The sequence below is a fragment of the Actinia tenebrosa genome, unplaced genomic scaffold (genome assembly GCF_029948245.1).
Source record: "Actinia tenebrosa isolate PJP-AT-01 unplaced genomic scaffold, QUT_ActTen_1.0 PGA_scaffold4__44_contigs__length_22323623, whole genome shotgun sequence".
In the NCBI taxonomy this organism is placed as follows: domain Eukaryota; kingdom Metazoa; phylum Cnidaria; class Anthozoa; order Actiniaria; family Actiniidae; genus Actinia; species Actinia tenebrosa.
Window position 1 is genome coordinate 15,396,885 of NW_028292581.1, and position 27,252 is coordinate 15,424,136.

At 38.2% G+C, this 27,252-nt stretch overlaps 1 protein-coding gene across 1 annotated transcript in view; it reads right to left on the minus strand.

Annotated features, from left to right (window-relative positions):
• The window catches only part of LOC116296299 (uncharacterized), a 104,335-nt gene that overhangs the window by 45,837 nt on the left and 31,246 nt on the right, over positions 1 to 27,252 (minus strand). Inside the window, 39 exon segments of the mRNA XM_089036821.1 lie at positions 431 to 575; positions 1,626 to 1,945; positions 2,439 to 2,580; positions 2,869 to 3,170; positions 3,479 to 3,620; positions 4,045 to 4,367; positions 4,484 to 4,625; positions 5,118 to 5,261; positions 5,882 to 6,045; positions 7,037 to 7,181; positions 7,578 to 7,721; positions 8,078 to 8,259; positions 8,678 to 8,819; positions 9,821 to 10,143; positions 10,628 to 10,769; positions 11,351 to 11,676; positions 11,870 to 12,011; positions 12,120 to 12,424; positions 12,766 to 12,907; positions 13,477 to 13,648; positions 14,307 to 14,442; positions 15,066 to 15,207; positions 15,581 to 15,670; positions 16,303 to 16,517; positions 16,891 to 17,032; positions 17,668 to 17,791; positions 18,259 to 18,460; positions 19,014 to 19,155; positions 19,796 to 20,100; positions 20,471 to 20,612; positions 21,366 to 21,543; positions 22,514 to 22,667; positions 22,827 to 22,968; positions 23,194 to 23,516; positions 24,056 to 24,197; positions 24,278 to 24,603; positions 24,995 to 25,142; positions 25,615 to 25,925; positions 26,918 to 27,059. Coding sequence (XP_088892947.1) covers positions 431 to 575; positions 1,626 to 1,945; positions 2,439 to 2,580; positions 2,869 to 3,170; positions 3,479 to 3,620; positions 4,045 to 4,367; positions 4,484 to 4,625; positions 5,118 to 5,261; positions 5,882 to 6,045; positions 7,037 to 7,181; positions 7,578 to 7,721; positions 8,078 to 8,259; positions 8,678 to 8,819; positions 9,821 to 10,143; positions 10,628 to 10,769; positions 11,351 to 11,676; positions 11,870 to 12,011; positions 12,120 to 12,424; positions 12,766 to 12,907; positions 13,477 to 13,648; positions 14,307 to 14,442; positions 15,066 to 15,207; positions 15,581 to 15,670; positions 16,303 to 16,517; positions 16,891 to 17,032; positions 17,668 to 17,791; positions 18,259 to 18,460; positions 19,014 to 19,155; positions 19,796 to 20,100; positions 20,471 to 20,612; positions 21,366 to 21,543; positions 22,514 to 22,667; positions 22,827 to 22,968; positions 23,194 to 23,516; positions 24,056 to 24,197; positions 24,278 to 24,603; positions 24,995 to 25,142; positions 25,615 to 25,925; positions 26,918 to 27,059 — 7,495 coding nt within the window.

The window sequence follows — 27,252 nt, forward strand, 5'->3', positions numbered from 1 at the left end:
TTAAATGTAAAATGTCTGTTATTGAAATATAATCCTAATAATACTATATGCATTTATCAAAGAAGTTCTGGAAAAGTGAATCTTGATGTTAGATGTTATAGGTGATAGACTCGCGCGATGTTAATGGCTACCACTAATTTTTATCTTAGTGCCATTTTTTTGAAGATGTTATCCCAATGTTTAGATTACATATAATATGCTACTACATTCATAACGTAAAATCCCCGTTATAAGCTCTGGGCTTATACTAATTCGATGGGGTTTTATGATCCAAGGGTTTATATTAGGGGGAGGGGTGGGGTTCGGTAGTATGTATTAGAGTAAGATGAGCTGAGAAAGTTATTTCTCCCTTTTGTCATCCCAGTAAATCTTTTATTTGCATCAAGGTAGGTATACCAGTAGCAGAATATCGTATAATAAGGTTTCTTACCGGCTCTGCAGCCATGTATTTCCAGCCTCATGGAGTCTCTTCTGTAGCTTCTGTAGGCGTACACCCTGATGAAGCGGGTAACAATGGCGGGACGGAACGAACGGGTTTCAATTGTTCCTTTTGAATCGTGATTACCAGTAAAGTACTGAAAACAGAATGAAAAGATTAGTACAGAAAGCTCAATACAAAATGGACACAAATACAAAGGAGAAAGATGAAATATTCTTCTTTCTAGATCCTGCCGCTTCAATTGATGCAAAATATTTAGTCGCAGATAGAGTAAACCATTCATTTGCAGGAGAAATATATAGCGCCTTTTCGTGTTTATTATTAATTTTCCGTTTTTTTCGAGAGCATGAATAGCCGGAGCGTTTTCACTCACGTGAGAAGGCAGCTATATAGGTGTACCAAACATAAAAAATTCCTGCACAGTTTTTGCTTAAAAATAGATTTCAATTCCCAGAAAATAGGGAATGTATTGTTTGGGTACACCAACATACGCTGTGTCGTCAAGTAAAAACGCTCTATTGCAAGTATTTTGTTTAACCGTGGTAACACAGGGAACCCAATACCCAACGCCTATCCCTGAAATAATTCTTAAACTTCATTTCTTCATGTGTCATTTCTCTTGGCATAACCCATACCTACACTTGTCTTATTACATACATATATGTGTAAACACAGAGGTATTTATAGTGGTAGAGTGCAGGACTACAACGCAAATGAGTTAATTAAGAAGGATCATGCACCCATGCAGTACTCAAATAAAATATTGTAAAACCCTTTTCCAAGTTTGATGATCAGTAAGCTTAATATTGAACATTAGTATAATTTTAGACTTGAATATAGAGTTTCTCGAGCCGTGATTGGTCGAGCGACCGGTGATTCTGAGGCGATAATCACCGCTGAAGCGGTGATCATGAGGCTAGCCAAAGTTTTTGAGATCGGAAGTAATACTAAAACGTTTTTTTTAATCCTGAATTTCCATTTTTCTATGATATTCAAGTCTAAAATTATACTAAAACAATTATTCCCCTCAGGTTCAGTGATTATGGTGAATATTTACCTCGCCGCTCGAGAACTCGCGGTTCGGTTAACATTCCACCGATAATCACTTCGCCTTTGGCGAATAATTGTTAATTGTAACATGAAAACATTCTGCATGCAAATGAGTGATCCAACTTATTTTACATACCTGGATCCTTGTATTGGTGTCGTCAAGAACCGTAGCCTGATGCGCCCCATCCATACTGTTCGTAACCTTGTATAACCTGACAAAAGCGTTCTGGTTAAGGTTACCCTGGATGGACAACATAGAAATCTTCAATAGGCGGCGCAGATCAATCTGGACCCACTGTTTATGGTTTGTGTATCGTGACATCCATCCTCCTGAGCCACCGAGTCTTGCTTTGTATGCAGCGAAGTTTTTGTTGTGTTGAGTGGAGGAAGAGATCTGGTTGTTCTTGATGCGACCGCTTTGTAAGCCGAATGGAGCATTGCAAAGATCTGTAAGACCTGAATAATACAATAAAAGAGTCGAATGTTGTTTTTTAGTGAGAATAGTTTGAAACATTTTAGTTTGAAAGCAGGAGGAGTCAGCCATTTCTTTAAAATCATTATAAAAAATATAATTTGCCAAGAATTATTGTACGCATTATTCTGAGACATGGACATACAATAACTCTAAAGTCCAATGTTTCCTTCAATTGATAGTTGTTCCTGCTAGACGTTCCATATTACTAACTAATCAAGCTTAGTATAATGAAGTCAGCTGAAACTGGAATATTTATCGAATCCGTAAAATGAAGGCAGGACCTAGTTGCACGAAGAGTAGAGAGCGCTATCTTGTGGAAAAATTATTATCAAGTGAATAAATTGACTGAGCAGAATTATCATTTTATCAACTGGATAAAGGATTTATCCAACGGATAGTGGTATCCACTCAGGACCCTGCAACAATTTTCAGCCGGGCTTATTAGCAGCCTAAATAAATAATCGAACAAATTACCTTTTAGGCATCCATACAGCTCAACTCGCATCGAAATATGACTTCGCCATCTCTTGGGATGAACACGAACGCGTTGAGATACAACAGTTTTTTGAAGACGATGGTACACTACGGTGTTGCGATCGGAGTTGGCGCGGAAGATCTTTAAAAGAAGATAACGACACTCAATGACTTTTCTTAAACTGAACACCAATTTGGGCGTCTTATGGCGTTACCCCCATAATCTCTTTTGATTCTTTTTAAAAACGCTGAATTTTAACACCAGGTTTAAAACTGACTGCGGATAGTTTTTTCTTTTATGTAACAAAGACCTTGATTAGTTGTTTTACGCTTGGAAATGTCTTAAAATATTTGGCAATCCAAAAGGAAGATAAATTGCAGATTTTCTAGGCTAATATAAATTACGTGAGTATGATCTTCGTGGCATTACCTTAACTCGTCCTCCCTCTCTATAGACACGGAAGACATGACCATGTGAGTATGACAGTACATAGCTCGTGACCCATTGATTTGCATCACGTCTTCCTTGGGAAGCTATGCCAGTTATGCGACCAACACCAAGCAAATCAATCTGGAGCCACTGTTTTGCATTGTTATGGCGAGCACTCCAAGATCGGATGCTGTTAAGTCTTCCTTGGTAAGGTGCCAAGTGTACGTTGTAGAATGTCGAGGCACGGAACGAACCACGAGGAATACGACCATCTTCGGCTCCCATGGAAGCTTGACAGTTACCTGCAATTTATAACATCCATTTGCTTGGTGAAATGTTTTTACGTAACTGTTGGTACACTAAAAGACTGGCAAATAGAATAGACCCTTTAAGTAGCGACGCATTTTCGTCTCAGCCACTATTGGAAAGAAAACATGTGATTCAAAACCTGCTTTGTCTGCAACAAGCAGCGTTTTCAACGAAAAAAATTGCAAGAATAATCTTTACAAGAAGTCGTTTTTTTTATATGCATTTTTTTTTCAAACCGAAAAGCTGTATTCTGATTGGAGGAGCAACATGCCATTTTCTTATACTTTTCAAAATTACTTACTGATTTGACATCCGTAAAGCTCAGCTCTCATGGAAATGTATGAATACCATGAATGAGGGGCGATTCGGAAGACTCTTCCTATGACTGATGGGAACAACCTGTTGGCCTGGACGGTATTTCTGTCTTTATTTCCTGTAAAGTACTACAAAACAAAACCAAGATCTATAGAACATCTGGCTTAAGAATGAATGAGTCGCATACTAAGCATCAATATTTTAAAACCGCTTTTAGCAACATGCAGGGAACGTCATCGCAACAAAATAAGTGTTAATGGATGACAATTAGAATCGTTTCAGAAAATATTCCGGCAATTTATACAGCTAAGTGGCTATGAAATGTCATGTAAACGTCTTGCTTGCCGTTATTGAAAAGCTAAGGGACGCACAGGTAGCGTAGCGGCGAAATAAAATAATTTGTCGCAAAGGCAATTTGTACGATTCCTCGATTGAATGATTGTGAAAAAGCTAGATATTCTCAAAAAAACATTCGGATTTTATTGTCTTACTGAAAGATTTAAATTGACATTATCTTAGATATTTCCGACAGATAAATAGTGTAAACCTTACCTTAATGTTTCCATTCTTCTTATAGACGGCAAAGTGAGCGCCATCAGTACTGTAGAAGAATCGATAGCTTCGAACCCATTGATTGAAATCCTGTCGTCCCTGGGTGGCGATCTTTACAATTCTCATGAGTTTAGGGAATGAAATCTGGAGCCATTGGTAATGGTTGCTGATTTTTGCAGACCATGCACCGATGTATCTGCCTGCACGCCTTGCGTGGAGTCGACCACGTGATGCGCCATGGTAACGGTTGTATTCTGAGGAGGCTGTGATCATTCGGCTTGGTAATCCACGTTGCATTCCTAGGGCTTTGTTGCAGCGAGGGCCTGGAAATCACAAGAAAAGTTAATAAGATCTTCAAATCAAAGCCTTAAGAGAATTAGCAAGCAAGTAAGCAAACAAATAGGCAGACAACACTAATGTCACGTGGTATCTTTCTTACCTATCGCACATCCATAGAACTCTACTCTCATGGATACCCACGCATACCAACTGACAGGATGCACACGAACATATCTGGCGGATATTGGTCGAGAGAACTTGTGCTTTACGGTGATATATCGATCATGGTTTCCACGGAAGATCTATGGGAAAAAAAATCATAAGTTAATTTGTTTGAAGTTCTCAAAATTATACTGGAAAAAAATGCATTGTGAAAACCCGGCCTGGGATATGATTGAGCATCCAAATTGAAATGACTAGAATTGCATTGGATAGACAAGTTTCGTTCAATGAGGAATCACGAATATTAAAATTTTAATAAGCAGCGCACAACGTTTTTTTAATTTACTGAAATGATATTTATAATATAATGGTAATTGAACTGAGTGGAGTGCAATTTGTTCTCAAATCAAACGACTGGTTTCACGACCGCTTAGCGTGACCTGTTCAACAAATGGTATGCTTTCTGCAATGTTTTTGGCTCTTCAAAACAGAACGATTTGATTGTTAAATCGCACTGGGAATCGCATTGCTGAGAGCCAATCACATTTCAGGATTGTGAGTGGGTATGAAATAACTGTAATTATGAACGCCGTTATTATATGTATTCGTTTATTTGTCATATTTATGTTTACCTTCACAGATCTACCCTTTCTTATGGGAACAAATCTTGAACCATCTTTGCTATACGTGATATAGTACGACTTCACCCATTGGTTAGCATTACGTCTTCCTTGTGTGGCTATTCCCTTTATTCTACTCAGACCTTCAAAATCGATCTTACAAAGAGAGAAAGACGTCATGTGTAGTAATTCTCAAGGGGGAATTATTTATTTATGTTTTGGAATTATTATCATCATTTATATTTAACCATATTTTTCTCATGCTTCTTCTCTAAGACTTTTTTGAATAATGTAACTAGAATTACATTGAAATAATTTTCACACTCATGTAAGGAAAAACGAGTGAAAGAAAGGAAGAAAGAAAGAAAGGAAGGAAGGAAGGAAGGAAGGAAGGAAGGAAGGAAGGAAGGAAGGAAGGAAGGAAGGAAGGAAGGAAGGAAGGAAGGAAGGAAGGAAGGAAGGAAGAAAGAAAGAAAGGAAGAAGAAAAGCTGGAAGACAGAAAGAAAGAAAAGGTTTGAAAAATTGCAAGAAAAGCAAGAAAAACATGGAAATATAACTTCATAGTTATAAAAAAATCCAATTGAACCTGTGTTTAAATTTGCTTTTACATAGCTTTAAATGTCGTGGAATGCCCCCCCCCCCCCCCCTTGTGAGATATTGAGATATTGTGAAGTTGAAAAGTTCTTCGTTTTCTTTACGCGTAGTAGAACAGATAAAATAATAACCCATGGAAGCCTTACTATTGCCGGATGAGATATTATTTACAAGGCATTACCTGTAGCCATTGTTTGTTATTTCGGTGACGCGAGCACCATGCATAGCCAGCATTAGACAGTCTACCATATCTAGGGAGGCAGGTACCTCCATGACTACTAGAGGCAGTCATCAGCTGGTCAGGTACTTTCCTTGATGCCACACCCATTGGTAGGTTGCAATGCACTGTTATGAAAAGTAATTATGTGACTTAACTTCGGTTTGACCAAGAAATGATTTTAATAATTCAAGTTTAAAAATCATTTTCCTGGGTTGCATGTTACATCATAGCCACCATGTTGGTTGACTATACGAAGCATTCCTCATTGAGCTTCTATTATTATCAACCAACATGGTGGCTGTTTCATCTCAAGGGAGGTTTTGGTCACATTATTGCACTCCAAGAATTGTCGAGGTTCTCTTACTGTGTGGATAAAACTATAGATGTTTTCAAGAGTACCATGAGAACTGAAACGATTTTTTTTGCATTTCTTAGGAAGCGTTAGAACTTTTAAGTTATTCTCTTTAAAAAGTAACCATGATACTGCAATGACGTCTAAATATTGAGATATATATCGCGCATCCTAGTTAAAATCTTGATAAATATAAACACGGTTGGAGCATACTACAAGGATAAAAAACTTGTCATAGCTAATCACCACCGCAAAGTGTCAGCAGTGGCACAGCTCAACCGGGTCGAACTGAAAGCATGTGAAGGCGCCTCTGGCAGCCGCTATACCAGTGGCGGTTCCAGGGAGGGGGGGGGGGCGAAGGGGTCCACGGAACCCCCCTTGAAGGTTTGATCTTTTAGGTAATAGAAATATGTCTTATATGAATTTTAATAAAAAAATATTAGTAGTTTTGCGTTGGGTCGTGTTATTACAGCTTGGTCCGTTACTAGATAGTAAATTAGGTGATTAGAGCCAATTTTCTTTTGTCGAACATCGACTAAACAAAAGAGAATTATACACAGTTTAAGAAACGGAACCCCCCTTTGAAAAATCCTGGATCCGCCACTGTATACAGTCCATGTATGACCCCCGGTACACAGCTCTTGGTACCAGTTTGGATTAGTAAGAATTGATTTGAGAGGAGGGAGGAAAAACCGATGTCGGAGATGTTGGAGCAGTAAACAAAGAAAAGAAGAAATTTTTTTTGTTATCTATGGTTCCCATACCTCTCGCAATACAGCCATAGAACTCGACCCTCATAGCGATGCGTCCGTGCCATGATCTTGGATATATTCGAATGACTCGTGCGACGAACGGTTGCCTGAAGGAGATGGTGGCTATACTTGAGCGATCGTTGTTTGCAGCAAATTGCTATGGAAAACGAAAAGATACAGAAAAAAATCAGCTTCAGATACGGAAATTAATATCATTGTCTTTCTGTTATAGAGCAAAAGACAATGCCCATCAAATCTCATATTAAAACTCTGGGAAACCGAATATTGAAAACATGGAACAAAGAAATGAAAGGATCTGCCAGAAAAAAATACTCTGTTATTTTGCGACCGTTGAAATACTTAAAGATTTACATAACAAATGTCGAAGAAAAATTTGTCAGATGATTCTTTTAGAGGCAAGCCGCAAAAGCATAACTACTCAGCTTCCCATTAAGCTTCAGGCCACGAGTTCAAGTCCCGTTCATGTCCCGTACTGGAGATTCGTGCTCGTGCACTTTGAATTTTGATATTAAATTTTATGCTTTTCTCATACCTTGATGGATGATCCTGAGCTATAGAACTCAAACAGCTCATTATCCAAGCTGTGCTTGAGGTAGAAGTATCGAACCCACCAGTTGGCGTCTTCATTTCCTTGGGTTGCCATACCAGTGAATCTCATTACTCGTCCGAAATCGAACTTAAAGCAAGTAATTGTAAAAATATCATAGGTTTATCAATCACGATAAGAATAGAGGGTGGATTTAAGGCTAAAATGAAGACTTTGCAAAAATATTATTGACTTTAATAGGTGGCACGAAAAAAAAAATATTTTAAAAATACTATAATTAAACGAAAACAGTTTTTATGCGAAACCTTGAAATTTAAAAACTTTTTTTAACGTTCATTCAAAATTTGGTGTTTCAAACTTTAGGTTAATTTATTTGTTTAAAGGAACTATGAATTTGATAAAAAACATTTTGAAGAAGCATTTTCACGAAATATGTTTACATGCATTATATCTTCGCATATATTAAGTATTTTTGAAACTTATACCTGAATGAATTCACTGTGAGAGTTGCGTCTGGAGACCCAAAAGCTGGAGTATCGCTTGGTCTTGGTTCGTCGCAGACGAGCCAGGTATGGTGAATGGGCAGCATTAAGGGAAGAAGATGCAGTAATAGCACGATTAGACAAGCGACCATTTGCCACTCCAAGTGGACTACTGCATGGACGTGCTGAATAAAGAAAACAAAACCTCTTTAACTGCATAACATAAGACTTGAGGAGGATATTGGATAGTTGAAATATTAGTGAATTAGATATTGTGTGTGTTCAATTTGCAAAGCTTGAAATTATAGTCTAGCCCAAATTTCTAAGATAGCATATCATTAGTGCAACGAAGAGAATTTGTTAAGCGCGGAATGGTAATGCGTTTTCTCTGAAACCTTGAATTCAACGTAGTGTGTACCATTTGCTGCCTCCAGCAGATCTGAGAGAACATGCCAGCCAATCAGAATCGAGAAAATTTGCAAAACTGTGTGGTCACTTTTCTTCTTGAAATTATGGATTTTTCAGCCCACCAAATAAAAAAAAAGTTGCTTATAAGGTGTTTGTGGTAACAATGACACAATAACTAATGATTTTGTTAATTACCTGGTACGCAGCCATAGACTTCAACCCTCATCGAAATATGGCTTCTCCATGTGAGTGGATGGAATCGCATGCATCGGGCTTTCAGAGGTTTAAAGAAGCGATACGCCACAGTTGTGTACATGTCAAAGTTTCCACGGAACACCTACAAGTTATGAACACGTATGAGTACATATCATTAACATTAGGGAGAAAATAGTTTATGAAATGGTAACAAAAATGCATTTATGATTATTTGCCTATTGTCCCACAGTTTGAAACACATCATTTTTCAAATTCTAGAATTAAATCTTTTAAAACGATTTTCGATATTCTACGAAGTCAGGCATTTCAACGGCTTGTTGTGAAATTGTTTTTTCACTGCCCCCAGTCAAGAACATAAAAGGTACCGACGTACTGATTAAGTATGATTGACAACAGCGAAAAAAAAAACCAACAAATTGTGCAGCCTGCCGCTTGCCGCTACCGAGTACATAATTGTTCACAACATTTCACAATATTTGGGGATATGATTCTTTTTCTGCTGCAGGGCCGATCTATTATGGATGTTTCTAAACTAAGTTTTTCATTTATGAAATCATTTGCTATGCTTATCAACTGAGCAGTAATAATCACTGGCATCCAGTTAACGAAATACTCTCCTTCACAGTACCCTGCGCCATCTTGAAAGGTAGCCGTGCCTTTGCATCGAAGCGAGACGAACGGTGAGCTTGCAATGATAGAGACATGTGAATAATTGTCCAAGGTGTTAAAAAGGGCTCTATCATTGCAAGGCCGCCATTCGTCTCGTTTCGATGCAAAGGCACGGCTACCTTTCAAGATGGAGCAGGGAACTGTGATGGGGTCTATTAGTCCTTAAACTGCCATGCTGGGTAGCCTGCAATTCTAGTGTATGATAAGTCTGTTATGGATGTTTCATTTGCTATGCTTATCAACTGAGCAGTAATAATCAAGCGGACCCAGTTAACCCAACTAGTCCTTAAACTGCCATTACACTGGGTAGCCTGCATTGAATACAAAGCTAAGATGCCTTGTTTCCACAAAGATTTTCTCTCAGAGTGGAGACACAACCAAATTTCTTGTGAAACTACGCTGCAACTAAAAAGGTATTAATATTGAACAGCTGTGTGAAATAATTTGTCTTACCCTTGTTCTTCCATTCTCTCTGTATTTTGCAAACGTTTGACAGTTGCGACTGTACGTTACATAATATGAAGTAACCCACTGATTGGACCCATGTCTTCCTTGGGTAGCAATACCAGTAAGTGTCGATACAGCACCCAGATCGATTTGCAGCCATTGCTTTTTGTTGTTATACTTGGCAGCCCAGGCTCCAATACCTCTACCGTCGTTTGGCTGGTGAAGACGAGCTCGTTCTGGTCCATGTTTGTAATTGTACATTGAAGAACTTGTGAATGCTCCATCTGGTATGCGTTTATCTTGTATTCCAACCGGTAGCAAGCACTTATCTAGAATTAATTTGTAAGTCAAGATAGATATTGTATGTCATAGATATTGTATTGACATATTGTAATTCAAATAGGGAATGGAATGTTTGACTTATAGTGCTAGAAATTAAATACTCAAATTATAAACATAAGTTCCATTTCGGTACCATGTAATAATATTCGATTTAACTTTGTAAAAATGATTTTGTAGGACACACATATATATACTTATTGAGTACACATTTTGATCTTTAAGATGGCATTTATCTTTGCAATTCGCACAGGGATAGTGATTTTTAAAACAAAATTAAACCTCAAAAAAGGTATAGAAAATTTAAAGCAAAAAAGGTTGCTAGACAATGGCAAACTTAACAGCATTGCAGTGCAAATTGGGATTGCTTAAGGAAATAGACGACATTTTGGAAATATGTCTCCAACAACAGTCCCACAATGCACTGCAATGCCAACTCCACCCATTTTTATATTTTAGCGAAAGAGCACTTACTTATGAAGCAGCCATATAATTCAACTCTCATTGATATACGGCTATACCAGCTTCGTGGGTGGATTCGAACCGAGTAAGCTCTGATTGGCGGTGAAAGGTTATTGGATACCACGGTGTTTCTGTCTCGGTTACCTCGGAACGCCTAAGAAAATGAAGAACAACAACAATGATCTGACCGTAGCTGTAGTTCTATTTGACAACGTGCTTTTTGAAGCATTAAATACTTACTTATTTCACCATCATTAAATATCAATTGTAATTGTGAAAATCCAATAACCAGATTTAAAACGATTTTGTTAAAATGCAATTCTTCAAGTTAAGCCGTCCACAGTATTTAGAGCAGTTTTCGTATGACTGTGAAAAGCTCAGTGCCGTAAGCGTGACGTGCCGTGACCATAATGCTTTCTAGAATTTTAATTGGTTGATTTTTCCACGCTCAATGTGATTGGTCTGGCATGACCGTGGCGTAACCGTGTCCGCGCCGTGTTTATGCCGTGTTCCGGGTATTTGATTGGATGGAGAGTAAATTCTCGTGCAATGTGATTTGTCTGGCGTATCCCTTGCCGTGTCACGACCGTGTTCGTGCCGTTAACTTTTCACTGTCATACGAAAACTGCACTAACTATCCACTGGCTGTGTCACTGAGTTTGTGACCGTAAAGCAAATAAAATACAATAAATCATATCTTTCTACGTTTGTTTAGGATGATCCTGAAAATCTAACCTTATTTCCCGAACCCTCTTTGTAATAGACAAAGTTGACTCCATCCTGGCTGAATGACAACCAATAGGTCTTAACCCATTGGCTGGAATCTTGTCGTCCTTGAGTGGCAACCCTAATGATCTTAGTAGCCCGACCAAAGTCAATCATTAACCATTGATAGTAGTTATTATACTTGGCTGACCAGCTTCCCGCGTAGCTACCTCTTCGTTGTCTGTGTAGTCTTGCGAGGAATGGCCCGTGATGGGCATTCCAGCTTGAAGAGGCTGAGATGGCACGGTTCTTTAGTCGTCCACTCTGGATTCCAAGCGGTTTGTTGCAAAGGTGACCTGAAAAGTTAGCAATTTCATGAGCAGACGTCCAAGCAAATTATCCTTAAAATCTATTAATCACTGAAACAACTTCTCGGTCCGTAAATTCAACACCTCGGGCACAGCGTCTCCATATCTGGACCTCGTGGAAGGTAAATAAAATATATATGTTTCATAGATATTTATTAAATTTTCGGTGGAAGGCTCTTACCAAGTCTACAGCCGTACAACTCGACCCTCATAGCGATATGGGATTTCCAGGTTCGTGGATGAATTCGTACAAATCGGGCTTTGAATCGACGCAGGAATCGGTGGGTCACGACTGAGAATCTATCAAAGTTGCCCAAGAACACCTATACATATAGGAATATAAGTGATTATTTCATAGTTTGATCCATATCTAACGTGGTCCAAAGTGGTCACAATTTCATTCTAAATAAATGCTCTAATCATTGTATTACCTTGGTTCGTTTGTACTCGGTGTAAGCAAAGAATCGCACTCTGTTCGTACTGTATGACAGCGAATAACTTGTTACCCATTGATAAGCATTAGGACGACCTTGCGTTTCAACCCTTGAAAGTCTGCTCAATGTTCTTAAGTCAATCTGAAGCCATTGGTTTCTGTTGTTGTGCCTTGATAGCCAGTATCGTGGTGACTGAAGGCGTGCAAACCATGGTGCGTAGCTTGTTGAATACATGGATGAAGCGGTCATGGATCCTTTGCTTACACGACCATCAACAACACCAAGAGGCATGTCACAAGGATCTGGCAAAACATACAGCCGATAATTGTCAATTATTATTAAAAGTCAATTGACCCCTCGCAGCACGTCGGAAATCAGCTCAGTTTGGAGGACATAACAATAGGTTCCAATTCTCATGAGAATTGCTAAATTGAGCTGCTTTGACGTCGAATGCAAGGGTTCTATTATATTATTTTATGCATCCTATCTTCCAAAGTGTAAGCTTAAGAAAGATAAAAAACGAATGCCTATCCTATAATACACCTCTTCTTACAGAAGCAAAGCAATTTTGTACTGTTTATTGTGAAGTATTGTGAGAATAAAAGTAGTTAAAAATAGATCTAGAATTGTTTACAAATCTTACCAGCCCTACAGCCGTAAAACTCAGCCTTCATAGATATCCACGAATAGTAACTCCTTGGGTTGATTCGAAGATAGCGAGCCTTGATGCGCGGGTTAAGCGGTACTAGTGCAATACTATATCTATCTTTGTTGGCTTGGAAGGTCTGAAATTGTAAATGACATTGTTAATAATAATATTTCGTTATTGTTCAGATTTATTATACAAAAGTTCTTATATCAATATCATCAATTCTTGTTATTCTAAGCAGAATCACAGAAACACCATTTTAAAAATCTACTTGCATCAAAAAGTAGTTTTTTTGTTGTTGTGAAGCAAATGTTTTTTTGGAACTTTATTCAAGTAATGAATTTTCTTTTAGGTTTACAAAAGGGCATGTTAGCCTTTTCTTGTTATACATTATCAGCTTTAATAAATAAATTTCATGAATCACATTGCCACTTTTGATTGATGGGAAAACAACTTGTATCATCATTTACTTAATTTTCCATTAAAAACACACGATCCCATTGTCAACCTTTTTTGTTTGATATCCTGGTTGAGTGATCGACCAATAAACAATTTGTTGTTATTGTTATTGTTTTACGAAGCCTCGACTCCAAATGTTTCATTCCTGACCACTCGAGAATCACAGGATATCGAGTATATAATGAGTTGGCAATTTTATGCGCGACCGCAAATATCCTCAAACATAAAACATAGAATGAGTCTGACCTTGATAGAATTTCTTGATCTATACTTCTCCCAGTGGATTCTATCCTGACTGTACCACAACCAGTAAGTCTTCACCCATTGGTTATGATGTACCCTGCCTTGGGTTGCTATTTGGGTAACATCCATTGGTCGACCGAAGTCAACCATGAACCACTGGTAGCTGTTGCGTATTCTAAAGTCACAAAAGCAATTGCTTACAACATTGCATGCATTTACAAGAGAACCGTAAGGCCATAATAGCACGTAATAAGTATATGTAATAAGTATAACAAGTAACTGATTGATAGCCAATGTGCAATAGCACGAATTTCTAGCACAAAGCACTCTGGGAAAAAGAGTAATTCACAAATCAGAACGAGGGAATCACTGTTATTAAAAAAACACTATTATTTTCTTCTTTTGAAGTACTCACATTTCAATATACAATTTCAAAGGAAAAATTGTCAGAGGGATTTTTAGAGGAACTGAAAAAGCGTAAGTTATCGTTTTCCCATCATGCTTTATTGTGCTAGAGATTCGTGCTCCTGCACATTGGTTGTTAAGATCATGACGCTGCCCCTACCGATAGCCTACAGAAAATTCTTTTCAAAATTATTATTAGAAATATAAGGTTAAATTTAAAAAAACTATTGCCCAATCAAGTGAGCTACTCGAAATTTGCAAAAAAAAAATCTTCACATTACTGCTTTTTGCTTTGATTCATAAATCATTTGTTATGAATGGCGTCACCCAGAAATCGATTTTCTTACGAATGACGTAGCATTTAAAACCTCGGCAAATAAGGAAATAGCTTATCAAATATAGTGCAACATAGTGTAAATAATAATTACCTAGCGATCCAGCAAGAATTTGATCCAAGTCGTCCACTTATTGCTCTATGTTTCTTGTTATACTCCGAAGAAGCAGTAATCTTGTTGTTACGGATTCGTCTGCTTTGCATTCCAAGCGGAGAGTTACAAACTCCGGCTGAAAGAAAGAAGTCAAGCTTTGATAAAAAACGTAAAGTTGAACAATTGTCTTTTGATTTTGAATTGAGGTGCAAATGACTCAAATTGAAAATTTACATTGGTTTCGAGAATTAATTAACTTTCAAATCCACTTGAGCGTGAAGTTTTATCTCTTAGCCCCGTTTACACTGGCGATTTTTGCGGCGATTTTTGCTGCGATGTTTGTGGCAATTTTCAGTAATATGAAATCTTTTGTCTCATCCTTCAAAGGAGACATTCGTCTAGGAAAATCTTGGTATCCCGAAAAAAATTTACAAGTAAATTCTTTACCATTATTTGTTATGAACAAAATCGCAAAAAAATCTCAGCAAAAATCGCCGCAAAATTCGCTAGTGTAAACGGGGTTTTTCAGAGACTTTTTTACTTTTTCTTCGAGAAAAAAGATTCTTTGTTTGAAATGTATCCATATTCATGGATATTCTCAGATGCAACCGTTAAACAAAAGAATGGTACTCTAGGGAATGACACGTGGTGTGATATGGGAAAAAAGCGAATTAGGCCTATTGCACATAACGTTGTATAAGGAACCGTTGTGTAAGGAATACGCATGCGGCTTAATAGCTAGCAATTCACGACACTCACCCAGTGGGCAGCCATAGAGTTCTACTCTCATTGAGATCCATCCATACCAAGTGTATGGTCTGAAGCGTACATACATAGCAGTCACTGGTCTGGTCAGCTCGTTAAATACGACACTGTGACGATCACTGTTTCCGTTGAAAACCTGAAGATGAATAATTATCAAGAAAAAATGTCTTGGTTACGAACGAATTAGATTTTTCCTGACTGGAATTTACTCTCCCGAAAATAAAAATGTCATCTCGGTTTGAGTTGCAAAATAGACCATTTATTTCTGTGAAATATTCTAACAAAAAAAAAACTAAAACAGAACTCAATACAGGCACTGCATTATTACGCCTGCTTTTCCCCCCAGCGCGCTGCTTTTACTTTTGCTTGGACCAGCCAAATACGTACACCAATTGCAATTATCAATGGGAATCCACAGTATATTATAAGAGTTTGCCTTACAAATCAGGAATAACTCAAAATTCATTACTCATAAATGGGATGCGAAATAAATCAAACTGTTTATTTACCTTATTAGCACCTCTTGCTTTATATGTCTGGAAGCGACGTCCATCAATGCTGTAGTCCAAAGTATACTTCTTAACCCATTGGTTAGCATTCTGTTTTTTACAAAGAAAATTCAGCATTGATGTTTTTATCGTATATTTTAACGTGTCCTTGATGAATATCCAAATCTTATTTTACCTTATATATCTTAAGAGGTCAAATATCCAATTCTTTTTTTCAAATTTCCTTAATGACTATCCAATTCTTATTTTATCTTATAGATCTTAAGAGGTCAAGCATCAAATATCCTTGATGACTATCCAATTCTTATTTTACCTCATAGACCTTAAGAGGTGGGAAATATCTCAATCTAATATAAAAATACCCAAACGATTTGGAGACGATAAAACGTCAGTATTTGTTCTCAATTTTCACATAAATGCTTTTACAAATTCAACTATTCTTGGCATTGCAGTGTATTTTGGGACGGTTTTAGTAAACATACAGTCCTCTAAAACAGTCCCACAATGGGGTCTAATCCTCCCCCCCAACTTGGAATGGCTTCGAAACAAATGTGTGGGTGCGTGCTCAAGAGGTAACAAACGTTTACCTGAACAACGCTATTTAAACTACTAAGTAATACTAAGATTTTACTGTGGAACATTAAACCTTGGCGTGATGCTTCAAGCTACCCCTATCTCAGATAAATATAGTTACAAAAGACGAGCGAAAAACAAGTACTAACATGTCTTCCTTGTGTAGCAACGCCAGTGACGCGAGTTTTGATAATGAAATATATCTGCAGCCATTGGTTTCTGTTTTTCGTTCTGGCTGACCAAGAGTAAATGTGATAGAGTCTTCCGTATTTTGGTGCCAGGGAACCGGTGTAGAAAGTGGATGCTGTCATGGCACCGTCACGAAGGCGCTTGTCTTCAACACCAAGAGGCATATCACAAGAATCTGGCAACAGGAACATGAAACCATAAAGAAATGGTCGAATAGTCCCTTTACTAATTCCGTAAATACCGCTGTGTTTTAAGACTGCAGGCTCATCTCCGCAGGCTTAGCCTCGCTTAAGAGTAAACCATTTGAAAATGTCAACTTTAATGTAAAGATTGAACAATACCAATGTTTTGAAATCCCACGGACTTTTAATGGTATCTGTGAATAGCTGACTTAAACGAAGGTAAGCCTGTGCAAATGAGTCTGTAGTCTTCAAAAACAGCGGTATGCATCGAATGTGAAACTGGTGTATTAAGTGCGTCAAATCATAGGGTGTCGTTTTGCGTACCCTTGCTAAGTTAACAAAAGTGTTTAACAGGAAGTTACTTACGTGCTCGGCATCCAAAAAGCTCAACCCTCATAGAGATATGACTTCGCCATCCACGTGGTATAAACTGAACAAAACGAGCCTTGATTGGTGGGAAGAGTCGATAAGTGACGATGCCATTTCTGTTCCTGTTGGCTTGGAATGTCTGCAATGAAAAGAAAATCATTAACACCCCTTTGTAGGGCCAGGTCTGACGTTTTTTATCATATTAAAAATCAAAACTTAGTTTATTAGTTAATTCAAGACAAGAACGGATCCAAAATCCATCTTGTTTGGTGAAAAAGTGGCTTTGTTGAACAAATACTTTAAAACCTATATATAAACTAAAATGAAATAAGAATAGACCAGTTTCGAATTCCAAATTACCGCTGTGCTCCTTGATTACAGACTCATTTGCACAGGTTTAGCCTCGTATCAGTGTTTGAATATTCACAAATACCAACGGTAAAGTAAAGAATGCACAACTTCAACAATACAAACAGTTTTGAAACTCGACGGACCTTGACTGGAACACGTGAATATTCTGCACAAACTCGAGGCTAACCCTGTGCAAATGAGTCTGTAATCACGAAACACAGCGGTAATTTGGAATTCGAAAGGGGTCTATTTCAGTTAAAACTTGTTACTGCTAGTCACTACACCACACGAAAGAGATCGAACTGTAAGCACGTGAAGGCGCCTCTTGCAGATGCTTTGCAGTCCATGCATTAGCTTACTGGTTGTCTATTATTGTAGTTGCAAGGTTTCATGGAGTTCACAGTACATCATCCATTTTCTTACCCTGACGTGAGCGTTCTGTTTGTAGTAAGCAAAGTTGACTCCATCAACACTGTACTGCAGATAGTAGCTTGTAACCCACTGATCAGCATCTTGGCGACCTTGGGTTGCAACCTTAGTGATTTTCCTGTAAATGTCAATTGATCGAAATTAAACAATTAGAACACTAAACTTTTTAACCACTTTTTTTACGAAAACGTTATTCCAAGTTAGGTCACATTAATCGTTATAGCATTACAAGCCTCCCTTGTAAACTTTCTAATTAAAATTAATTAAAATTGTCTTACTACCCTCAGAATATAGACTTGAATGAGTATGAATGATGCCCTCAAAGGGCCAATCGCTTGAAATGGTTACTATGGTGGCCTTAATAATTATATTTGTTCTTTATTTCATTTGGCAAAATCAAAACCTGTCTCTACAGGATGTAAGTCAATCCAAAGATCAAGTAGAAAACCGACAAGCGGACAGACAGACAGACAAAAAAAAAAACGTTTGTGAATATTTTTGGTATCAAAATCAGCATTATCAGCATAAAAACAACACGTTGCATTGAAGGGAAAAAATGCTCAAATATATTAACGTTCCACTGACCTTGGTCCTCCAAGATCGATTCTCAGCCATTGGTTATGGTTATTGATCTTTGCACTCCATGCTCCCATTTTTCTTCCACTGCGCCTCAGATTAAGTCGAGCCAATGTCGGTGCGTGGTTTGTATCAAACATGGATGACGCCATGATAGCAGACCCTCGGATCCTTCCATTGCTCATGCCTAATGGTCTATTGCAACGAGGACCTAGAACATGACGTCATACTTATGTTAGGTGAGCTCGACAAAAGACAAATGCCTTGACGTTTGATAGAGCTTCATGTGTGCGGTTTCATGTTTCCAGTCTTCACTGACAAGGGTACTAAACCGTATGCCTTGTCTGCATCACTAGTAGCCCGTAGAATACAAGCCAGGGTTAGTGTTAAATCCAGATAATGAGGACGCTGTCCAGTGTATGATTACATTGCTCGTGCTTGCCCACATGGAACAATTAAGGGGCCATTTAGAACACTAATTGTTGCTACTGCTAAGTCCCATAACTTATAATGTATTGCTTGAGCCGTAAGAGGAGAGAGAGTTGAGGACCTTAATTTCCTTTCCTTTGCTTTATTTACTTTAGACATGTTTGAAATAAATACTGATTGATTGATTGATCCTTCTTTTAATAATTAATAAGCAAATCATTCTACCCCCAAATACGTTAAGAGGAGAGCACTATATAATTTAAAATATTTTAAAGGAATGACATTTGTTGTATTCTATTTAGAATTGTACCACTAAGAGATAATAGATATCATACCAATGACGCAGCCATAGACTTCAACCCTCATTGATACCCATGAGTACCAGGTTAACGGGTGAACACGAAGCAGACGAGCAGATATCGCACGAGCAAAATGGTGTCTTACAATTACGTAACGGTCGTAGTTACCACGGAATATCTTGGAAGTAAAAGATGCCTTGGTTTAGTATGCCATTCTAAGGGTTTGGATAACAAAAGGCCATAGCTTCTTGATATACCCTATACTATGCATCCATTCATCCATCCATTCATTCCTTCCTTCATTTATTCATGAATGAAGCTTTCGATAAATTTAACAAGCAAACAAAGTACACACATATCATTACCAGTGCTGGTTTTCAATCTTTCTCAAGAGAATTAAATATCAAAAGACATTGCCATAATTAATTATAAATTGTCTCTGACTTGTGGAATTTACAGTTTTTAAACAGACGTTCCGGTCTAAACAAAGACCTTGTCAGTGTATCTGAAAAATGTTTGCACGCGCGAGCTTTAAGGATCTTATAACGCGCCAATAGCGCTAGAATGTTAGGTAGAAAGTTTTCTGTATATTTCTGGAATGTTAATGGAATCATTGCGTAATGTTGGATGATATGACAAAAGACACTAATGATGAAACGTTAGTTGAATTTATCCAACATGGCAGCTGTGAAAACAAGCTATGAACTCAGTTTTCGGCTCTCGAAGTCCAATTTAACATCAATCTGACTGCAGCTTCTAAATCTCTTCTAACACAGAGACACATGTTTTAAAGAATTCTTAACATTCATGAAACCTACCTTTGTTTTCCGTCTTTCTCTGTATGGAGTCCAGTGAACTCCTTTCTTACTATATGACAGATAGTAAGACTTCACCCATTCATTAGCGTTCCTACGACCTTGAGTTGCGATACCAGTCATTTTGGTCATCGCACCAAAGTCTATTGCCAACCATTCTCCTTGTTTTCTATACTTGGAGCACCATGCGTATGGTTGATTCAAACGACCGTTATATGGACTGCATGATGAGTATCTGTACGATGATGCGCGCATGCGTGGGTTTGGTACTTCCTTGTTTTCGAGTCCAAGAGGAAGTTGACATTTGTCTTGAGAAAAGAAAAGATGAAGAAAGTTAGAAGAATTAAAGTTTCTTCGAAGGGATATGGGCAGGGAAGAAAACGAGAGAAAACGGGAAAAAAAATGAAAGATGAAAGGAGGAAGAGAGAAAGAAAGAAAAAGAAGAAAAAGGGAAAAGGAAAGGAAAAGAGAAAAAGAAGCCATGAACAAAAAAGGACGAAAAAGCAGTAAGGAAACAAGCAGTCAAAAGAAGCACCAAGGAATAGAAGGAAATTTATAACAAGAACACAATAGTGTTGATAATAAAGGTGTATTTTTCTGCTTAACAAACTCATGCAGTGAATAATTCACGAGGAAAACACGATAGAAATCATGACCGTGAAGAGAATGTTTACTTACCAACTGGGCATCCATACAGTTCCATTCTTAGAGCTATACGCGAATGCCATCCATAAGGATGGACACGGACACAGCGAGCCAGAATGTAAGGCATAAAAGAGTTGGTGATGACACTATTTCTGTCTTTATTTGCAGAGAATGACTGTAAATCAAATACACTTCATCAGAATTTTAAATTTGAAACCCTTCTTTTTGTCAACATTGTTGTGAAGTATTTTTGTATTCCTTTTTCTCTGAAATACTGAATATATTATATTCCGTTGTTTCTTCTTTAAAATACTGATAAACTTTGTCTTAAAAGGGGTTTTAGGCAACCGATTAGTAGATTTCATGCAATAAAGCACTTTATGGTGGACAACCTCTCTTATAATCTTTATTTTCAACATAGCAAATCGAGGTCCGTTTTCTATGGACATAAAATTCACAAACACGCATTTTTCGACGTTTTTCAATGTTCAGAATAACCGAGAGCGCGAGCTTTTTGACGTCAGCTTATTTGTCTGTCATCTTATCGATCATAAAAAATTGTCAATCAGCGCGCGAGAAATTAACAATTTGTGGTAAAAAAAGTTATTTTCAACAAATAATCGACAAACTTGACTTTGATTTGGACCGTATCATATCACAACAAGCAATGGGTTTTTGTTGTTATGTTGTTGTCGTTTAATGGTTTTGATATTTGGGCCGTGACAACCATTTGCATGTTTTTGCAAGGTAGAAAATTTTATGATGAAATTATTTATGTACTAGGAAGTAGTATATAAATGATTTATTATTGGTCTCTAGCTGAAAAGAACTCAGAAAAAAATCCCTGATAGAAAAAGGTAGTTCCTTGTTTGACAAACTGAAAAAGAGGCTATTCATTTGTCATGTTTATAAAATATTTAAAACGAACCTTAGGTCCAGTGCCCATCCAGTTCATATAGTAAGAGAACCTTGCACAGTCCTGGCTATAAGATACTCGGTATGTTTTCACCCATTGATTAGTATCCTCTCGTCCTTGGGTGGCAATGCCAGTTATCTTCATTGCGCGTACAAACCTGACCTGGATCCACTGATTGTGGTTGTGATACCTTTTTACGGAAAATAATAAGCATATAATTAGCAATTATTCGCCAAAGGCGAAGTGAATATCGGGGAATATTTACAGAGACGCGAGTCTTCGAGCGGCGAAGTAAATATTCCCCTATATTCACTGAGCCTGAGGCGAATAATTGTTTTAGCATATACCAACTTGTGTACAGAGTAACTTTTATATACAATAATTCAACAAAAACAAACAAACAGAAACTTTTAGTTTGCGTGGCAAATTCACGCAAACTTTTAGCAAAACTTTTAGACCATACTTCGTTGCCTTTTTAGTATTGATAAGAATGGCATTTACTTTCATTTTTTCAATTTCCTCATCGGAAATTGTAGCAAAACGATTGCCGGCAGATGCCATTTTGTTGCCGACTCAATATTCCGAGATTCAGAGGTGAATATCGTACAATATTCACCTCAAATTAACCAATGAGCGCGCGCGTTCTTAGGAAGTATACAAGTTGGTATATGCTAATGACCAATAGTCTCCTTCACTGTTCCTCTGCTGTCTTGAATAAATTATGATAATTAACATTCAAATGAGACGAACGGCGAGTTGTTTCTTCCGTTGATTTTAGTACCTTGCGATGTCTTACATCGTCTCGGCGGATGTCATAAAGTGCTTTCTATTTTCCTTTTAAACGTTTTTTAAAATTTGTTCAGTTTAATCTAATCTGGAAATACAAAATGTGAACCAAAGTTCGTCTTTTTAATGCTCATCATCATAATTTATTCAATATGGTGGAGGAATTAGTCAAATTATGAAAGTTCATGAAAAATGAGCGAACTGATGGTAATTGTAAATGTGAAATTATATTTAGGATTGGTGGAGTATACATCCTCGACCATGAGGGCAAAAGGCACGGCCGCCACTTTATTTTAAATGATCAAAGTAATCTAAAACAAATCTTTAACCAAAGTCATCCAACTTGGCGGTAATGATGTCACCAAAAATGTTACCTTGGATACCACACACCATACAGTCTACCGCGTCTACCATGGTGCAGTCTACCAAGGTATGGTGCATATTGATAGTTGTGCGTAGAGGACGCAGTAATCATCGTGTTCTTCAGTTTGCCATTCTGGAATCCAACAGGTTTTCGACAGGCGAGACCTAGACAAATCAAGCGTTTAGAAATTTGAGAACTGTCTGAACTATTTCAACCCCCCCCCCCCCCCCCTCGCCTCAAATAGTTGTCCGTAGCACTACGGTCACCTTGTGTAAAATTCTCTACATATTCAATGGTAATCAGATTTAGATGAATGCACTCACGTGTTGGACAGCCAAAAACTTCGACCCTCATTGAAATCCAGGATCGCCATGTTCTGGGGTTGACTCGCAGGTAGCGAGCACGAATAGCTGGAACAAACTGATAAGCAACGATGGTATTGCGATCGAAGTTGCCCCTGAAAATCTGAAATTTGGTTTAACATGAGTAAGGGCTGCATAAATGAAGTAAACTTGGTTTAACATGAGTAAGGGCTGATTAAATGAAGTAAATTTATTTCTGAAGAGAATGTCTTTGGTTTCTCTACGCGCGCTGATTTGTCGAGAACTGTGCTGTATTAGAGAGGTGGGAAAAGTTGATTTATTACTTAGATATGCAAATAGAAGCGAAAACAAAATTAAAGGAACCTACCCTTGTTCTACCATACTGTTTATAGTCTCTAAACCGGTGCCCATCATTACTGTATCTCACAACATAACTCGTGACCCATTGATGCGCATCGTATCGTCCTTGGGTTGCAATACCAGTCAGAGTAGTGGTTCTACCAAAATCAATCTGGAACCATTGTTTGTTGTTTTTTGTCTTGGCGGCCCAGGCCCCTATTCGACCACTTCCACTGCGCTGATTGAGACGACCTCGATCAGGTCCGTGCTTGAAGTTGTATTCTGTTGAAGCAGAGAGCTGACCAGAAAGGACTCTGCCGTCTTCCAATCCCATTGGTACTCTACATCGATCTGAAGAAACGAGGAATTTTTGATTAATAGTTCGCTTCAACTCCTATATATTAATACTCGAATTTGAAACTTTTGCTTCTTAATTTTTTTAAAATGATATATTGAAGTTCGCTGTTGAAAAAAAGCAAGATATTATTCAAACGCTTATCAGTCAGAAGTCTCCTTTACAGTCCCTTGCGCCATTTTGAAAGGTGACCGTGCTCGTGCATCGAAGCGAAAACGGCGGTGTCCTTGGAATGCTTGATAATTGTGAATGATAGTCCCTTTCACAGTTTCCTGTGCCATCTTGAAAGGTAGCCGTTCCTTTGCATCGAAGCGTGACGAACGGTAACCTTGCAGTGACAAAGGTTAGTGAATTATTGTCCAAGGTGTTATAGAAGGTCCATGTTGGGAACTGTGAAGAGGACTATTTAAATGTACATCCGTCCGGCACGGAGTTCTAGAATCGATCCCGGTTCGCTGTATGAGAAGCGAATATAAGGTGAGCGCTTTACATACTCCGCTCAGTCCCATAATTTCTTCATGCACGAGATACTTACTGATGCGGCAGCCATAGAACTCTACTCTCATAGAGATGTGTCTATACCAGGAGTAGGGGATGATTCTAATAAACTGTCCTCTGATTGGTGGATCCATGTGGTGTACCACAACAGTATTCATGTCCCTGTTACCATTGAAATACTGTACAACAAAAAAGAAAATTTCATTAGTTTGTACATAATTTGTATGTCATTAATAGGGCTGTTCCATGATATACATACCTTGATATTACTTGCAGCCATTTGATGAACGAAGCGAATGCCATCCTGACTGTATTGCACTTTGAATCTTGTCACCCACTGACCATAATCTTGTCTTCCCTGAGTGAATATTCTGCTGATTCTAGAAGGGTGACCCAAGTCAACCTGAAGCCACTGGTATCTATTGTTGTATTTAGCAGACCAAGCTCCAATACGGGCACCTCGCTTGATGCTGTGAAGTCGAGCAAGCTCAGGGCCATGGTTTTTGCCCCATTGAGAGGAAGCTGTTATTTGGTGGTTGCGGATCTGTCCTGACTGCATGCCCATCGTCTTGCGGCAGCGGTTGCCTTTAGAAGCAATTAATCAAAGGTTTATAAACACATAATAATCAAGCGACCCGTACAAAATGTTTTACCTTTATACGCGACTAACAAGATTAAAAAAAGTTTTGGTACATGTCACTAGTCATAAGCGCACTCATTCATTTTTATTCAAACTCCAAATCATTAGTACAACTTGAAGGCTGGTTAAATTGAGAAAGCTTTAGAATTATTTCTCATGCAGTTCCAATGCTCCAGCTCCAATCTATAGACTAGGTTTCCACAAAAATCATTACCAAAAGATAGGGTGCTAAATTTCGTTAAGCCACTTCGATTGGCTTGATCTGCTAAAAGGTCTTCTCACCTCAGAAGACCTTTCAAACCTTCAACGAATCTCATCATACACAGTTATACTTACCAAGTCGGCATCCAAACAGCTCGACTCTCAACGCAATATAAGTACCCTTCCAGGTTTGGGGATGGATACGAATGTATCGGGCTTTGATTGGACGGAATAATCGATTATAGACAACCATCATTCTGTCTTCCCAGTTACCACGGAATATCTTCAAAAGATAACATCGTTTACATTCATTATACAGGGGTCGATACAGGAATCGGAAAAAAAGGGGAAGCACGAGTGGCGTAGCGGGGAGAGCGCTCGCCTCTCACCAATGCGATTGAGTTCGAGTCTCTCTGGTCTCGGTCCTGTGTGTGAAGAGAGTTGCTTGTGGTTTTCTCCTGTGCTTCGAGGGCTTTTCTCCAGATTCTCCTGTCTTCCTCCCTCCAAAAAAATCAACTCCTAAATTCCAATAATTGGCGTTGTCAAATGAAATGGCAAGGCGCAGATTTTGATGTGGCGTGAGTACTCTAATGGGGAAAAAACCGCAACATGGATTCCCCCAGGCGACGAAAATGAATTGTCCCTAATTTGGGGTCATAACGGTAGTAACTTAGAACATAGCATATTAATTCTATTGAGCATTAAGTTTTTGTTTTTTGGTCTGTTATTTCTAAAGCAAATTACGATCGACTTACCCTTAATCGTCTATTTTCCATATACGGGTAGAATCTTACACCATTGTTGCTGTAAGACACAGTAAAACTAGTTGTCCAGTAGTTAGCATTGTAACGACCTTGAGTAGCAATTCTCTTGACGCGAGATGCAATACCCAGGTCTACCTGTAGCCACTGCTTGCGGTCCCTCTTGGCAGCGGTCCACCCTCCGTAACCTCGAAGATTGAGTCTTGCTTTAGATGGGGCGTAATATTTATTGATGGTGGAGGATGCTGTTATTTGAGAGTTATAGACTCGATCGTCTTCCATACCAAGAGATCTGTCACACGGATCTGGGAACAAAGAAAATGACAGTGGATCATTAGGATGGTCCTATGATGAACTTTGAATTTTTCAAAATTGTTCTAGTTCATGGTGGATTCTTAAAGTGCTACTACGACGAAAATCGCTCAAACTTGGATTCAGCTGAAACTTCCTAAGAATACTCTTTAAAGGTCCAATAATCACTGTATGAAGTGTTTTCTCGATATTCAGGACGAAAGTATGATATTTTTACGATTTTTTTTTGGAGTCTGTGACGTCATACACTCACCATCGAACATCGCTCCATACATTTCTTTGTAGTTTATGATCAAAATATCAGTAGTAAAGGGAGAAAGAAATACCCAAACACCCCAAAATATAAATTATAGTCCCAAGTATTGTGAAATAAGCACATTAGCCACCCTTTGGGCTTCATAGGAATAAAATAAATTAAGGATTTATATACAAAGAAATATATGTAGCAATGTTTGATGTTGAGTGTATGACGTCACAGACTCCAAAAAATAATCGTAAAAAAAAATCATACTTTCGTACTGAATATCGAGAAAACACTTCATACAGTGATTATTGGACCTTTAAAGAGTATTCTTAGGAAGTTTCAGCTGAATCCAAGTTTGAGCGATTTTCGTCATAGTAGCACTTTAAATTCTCCATTATCTTTCTCATTGACAAGCCTTGCCACACCTTTTCTAATTAATGGTTCATGTTTCACTAGTGGTGGTTGCACTGCTCACAGCTAGTGGTAGAGAGGGCCACAATACGTTCTACTTACATGAGAAGCAGGGACCAGGAATCTATCCTGAGACCCCGAGGCTCCTACCTCTACACCGCCCTTGATTCCCTTTTCCTAACCATAATTATGTGTCTTTTCATGTGCAAGCGTCAAACAAAGATACAGTAATCTAGAGATTGACACGTGGTCTAAAATAGGAGAATATTACGCCAGAGCTAGATGTCTATTGGTACAAATAAGGAGAAGTACAAGTAATATCTTACAAACCTGTTTTACAGCCGTAGAATTCTACTCTCATAGCGATACGACTGTACCAGCTTGAAGGGTTGATGCGAATGAACCGTGCCACGATTGGCGGAGAAAGTCCATTGATGACTACGCTGTTTTGGTCTACGTTCGCTTTGAAGTTCTGGAACACAAATAACATGATTTTGATAGATAGCGGTACTATGATGTGACATACATCAATTTGCCTTGACTTCCGGCAAAGCGATGTGATGAAGGGAGTATCCAATACTTGTCTCCCCCTCCCCCACCCCCTCCTTATTTAAAAGAGAGGGTTCGTAGTTCGGAAGTATATACACGTATATAAGTATATATTA